Source organism: Gadus morhua, chromosome 9, assembly GCF_902167405.1.
Source record: "Gadus morhua chromosome 9, gadMor3.0, whole genome shotgun sequence".
NCBI lineage: Eukaryota > Metazoa > Chordata > Actinopteri > Gadiformes > Gadidae > Gadus > Gadus morhua.
Window position 1 is genome coordinate 18,828,303 of NC_044056.1, and position 3,863 is coordinate 18,832,165.

General features: G+C 42.2%; 1 protein-coding gene across 1 annotated transcript in view; it reads left to right on the forward strand.

The window, feature by feature from the left end:
- The window catches only part of agbl1 (AGBL carboxypeptidase 1), a 96,248-nt gene extending 93,018 nt beyond the window's left edge, over window positions 1-3,230 (forward strand). The window contains exon 27 of the mRNA XM_030366727.1: window positions 2,330-3,230. Coding sequence (XP_030222587.1) covers window positions 2,330-2,642 — 313 coding nt within the window. The 3' untranslated portion in view covers window positions 2,643-3,230. The remainder of the gene's footprint in view (window positions 1-2,329) is intronic.
- The last annotated feature ends 633 nt before the right edge of the window (window positions 3,231-3,863 follow it).

The following is a 3,863-nucleotide window of genomic DNA, read 5'->3' on the forward strand; positions in this document are numbered from 1 at the left end:
TCTATGGGGGGCACACAAAGGATTTAAAAGAAAAACCTCCATCGATACCACACAGTCACTCAATCAATGTTTAAGTGTCATAATCTGGCTTGCTGACCATGTTAACAATGTAGTCGTGCCCCTGTAATCACCAGTGAAGCGTTTGATGAGGATGATGATGATGAGGATTGAGGGGGAGGCAGTCTATCTTTCAGCAGAGACCAAACACTATCATTTACCGCTTGTTGTTTTGTGCCGAGTGACTCCGGCGGCAGCAGGGAGCTCCTGATAATAGGAAAGGGGTTACACATACAATCTTTGAAAATCTGTTTAGCAAATCAATCAGTTTTCCTGTTGAAGCTTGTCATTGATTGACAGCTGAAAATGAGTTAGTTCAGAGTTCCATCATTCTTTAGTCAATAACAATAACAATAATGATAGTCCCAGTAATAAAACTATCCAATATATATTGCCAGCACAAATGTGGAATTATGTTTCCTGAATAGGGTTCAGTACGCAGATTGTGTTTTGAGCGACTGGCAATTACCTCAGTTTATTTAGCCTCTGTTGTCTCTTTGCAGACTAGTCCTGCATCATTGTCATTCATAGCTCACACACACACACACACACACACACACATATTCATATGCACACACACACACACACAGATACGCACATGCATATACAAACTAACACACACACACACACACACACAAAATGAGGTTCAATCAGCATGCTTCAATAACCCTCTTACTCTTTGTTTCTATTCTCTTTTTCCTTTCTCATATTTATTAACTTCCTCATCCCCTCATCTCTTCCTTTGCATTCCTTCATTCTCTCTCTCTCTCTCTCTCTCTCTCTCTCTCTCTCTCTCTCTCTCTCTCTCTCTCTCCCTCTCCCCCTCCCTCTCTCTCTGTCTCTGTCTCTGTCTCTGTCTCTGTCTCTGTCTCTCTGTCTCTCTCTCTCTCTCTCTCTCTCTCTCTCTCTCTCTCTCTCTCTCTCTCTCTCTCTCTCTCTCTCTCTCTCTCTCTCTCTCTCTCTCTCTCTCTCTCTCTCTCTCTCTCTCTCCCTCCCTCCCTCCCCAATTCCCAGTGGTTTCCATCACCAGCATGTATAATCAGATTATTGATGCCAGGGCCTCCTGTCAGCTGTCAATCAACATGGCTTCCCTTTTATCTCAAGGTCACCTCTCTGTCTGTAAAATAATAAATCGTCCACTTCCTAGACGTCATCAATGCTATAAAGTGTATATGTATTTTCTCTGTTGTTGTTGTTGTTGTTGTTGTGGTTGTTGTTGTTGTTTTTAACCTATTTTTGAAACATCTGGCAGCAGATGTTGTGATTAGTATGGGTAAATAATATGTGCACTTCAAACTGTGATTGCACCTTTTATTCTAGCTAAGCCTCCCTTTACAGCTTATTCTTTCCTTCCTGCTTACCTTCCTCACCGACACCTACCCAGACAAGTTTTCCTAGCACTTCAGGAAAATAAAAGGAAAAAAACATTAATGGGAATTAATTTCGGCGGCAGTAGCTCAGGAGGTAGAGCGGGTTGTTGGTTCGATCCCCGGCTCCTCCTAGCTGAGTGTCGAGGTGTCCTTGAGCAAGGCACCTAACCCTGACTGTTAGCTCCCGACGAGCTGGCGGTCGCCTTGCAAGGTTGACTCCGCCGTCGGTGTGTGAATGTGTGCGTGAATGGTGAATGTGAGGCAATATTGTAAAGCCCTTTGGGTGGCCAATGGTTAGAAAAAGTGCTATATAAATGCAGTCCATTTACATTATCTTTGCTCACACTGTGCTTCATATTCAACCCCTAAAAACAAGTCCATTGCTTGATATAAATTTGCACACACTCAAAATATATTATATTTCTTAAACATGTCTCTATTCTACTCTGCTGATTTCGGTAGTGCTATGAGCTTTGGTTTTATTATCCATGGTGTCCTTACTTTTTGTTATGCTTTCCTAATTTGACGCTGTCTCCCTAAGGATCTCAGTAGGGTTGGACAGGGAGGAGTCTGAGTTGCTGCTCCAGATACCTGATTATACCTCTTCCATTCATTGTCCTCCCACTGTCCCTTTTCCCCTCACCGACAATCTGAACATAGTTGAACTGGGAAAGAGCTAACAGCAGGGGAAAGTTATGCCAGCAGAACGACTCTCACAATAATGCACTCATCTGGCTCAAAGTGGATTAACAGACTTCTGTCTCTTCTCTCATTTTTTCCCCCCTTCTTTCCATATTTCAAACCTCCCCTTCCCCGGCCTTCTTTTTCTTCTGTCACTTGCCTCTCTCTCCATCTCCCTCCACGCTCACACTAACTCATCCAAACACCCGTCTCCTCTGTAGCTGTTTCGAAGACGATGAGCCCCCGTGCCTTGAGGAGATAGAATACTCCATGTACAGCTGTCCTAGGCCCAGCGGAGCCGAATTAGATTTGGACATCGACAACAACAACAGCAGCAGCTCCAGCAACGAGGAGGAGGAGGGGGGGGAGGAGGAGGAGGAAGGGAGAGAGAGCGCGGAGACGAGCCAAAGACCAAGAGGCAAAAGTGGTGGGTCGTGCCTGAGGTCTCGTCTGTTCCCTCAGCTGATCAGCAAAGGATCGGTGGAGACACTCAACCCCAAGAGAAACCAGTGTAGCAGACAGTATCTGAGTTAGGAGAGGGTGTTCTGTTTTTAGATTTCATTTCACAGGACTTTAGCATTAGCCTTTCACATAGTTTTTTTTTGTATTCTGTGGTGACGATAATGGGCCTTGTTCTAGCCCCTGGCTAGCTAGAAGGCTTGTGTGACAAAGAAAGTGAAATCGCCTAAAAGGCATAACCGTTTTCCACAAGACGTTTCCAGCAGTCCACAGAGTCATTATTTTGGCTCAAAATATTAAATGGGGTGAGAATTGTGGATAATTCGTGGTTGAGAGCAATAAGGACAGGGTTAAAATCCCACCCACAATAGTTATGTCTATGTTGCTGTTTTATGTTGCAAACTTTACTTGGCTATGAGCCAATTTTGTTTTCAAGCTGTGGAAGCACACATCATTAAGTAAACATGAAGCATCAAGATGCCCCTGTGCAAAACATAACTTTAAAAAAATGTATCTTTCTTAACATTTATTGGAGCCTGCATTTTATATTCTTGTATTTTGCACTGAAGGAAGACATCCACATTGTATACCAATTTATATATTATCGAATATTTTGAGCAAGATTATTGAGAATAAAAAAAGTAAAACAAATGTTCTATTCAATTTTGATGTTATTTTTCCAGGGCTTAAATGACTTTTCTCTGACCTTTGAATTGAGAGTTGACCATCAATATATTGTCGTGATCACCTTTTGGTGCTTAGCCGTGAACTGCAGGGAGGCAATGCACTGCATTTGTCTCTTTCTAATCCCAACGTCCTCCACAAGCCACATACATAGAAAACAACATCCTGACAGATTTCCCTGTGAGATGTTTTTCCTGAAAGTATTTAATATACGGAAGATAAATGCATAAATGTTTCACAATCTGTGACCTACCAGCAATTAGGATGTACCGTTTATATCTTTGAAATGAAAAAAGATGCTGTTCACCAAGCTTTCGCATCTGTTAGCTATTTAACTTTCAAGCAAAACGATATCAGACTGATTTACATGTCATGCTCATAGCTGAATTTATCACAGATGCAACACCCATTGGGAGCTTTAAAGATCCAAATTTTTACTCATATTTTCTATCATCTTGTCATAGGATGATGAGATACTACTAATGGTACATTCACAATCACGACGATACTTAATATCGTCAATTCTACTCTTAAGGGAATACTAAAGTGTTCCTACTTCCAGTTTGTCCCCTTGCTGCTGCATGATTGGTCCAAGACACCAACGGTTCACGC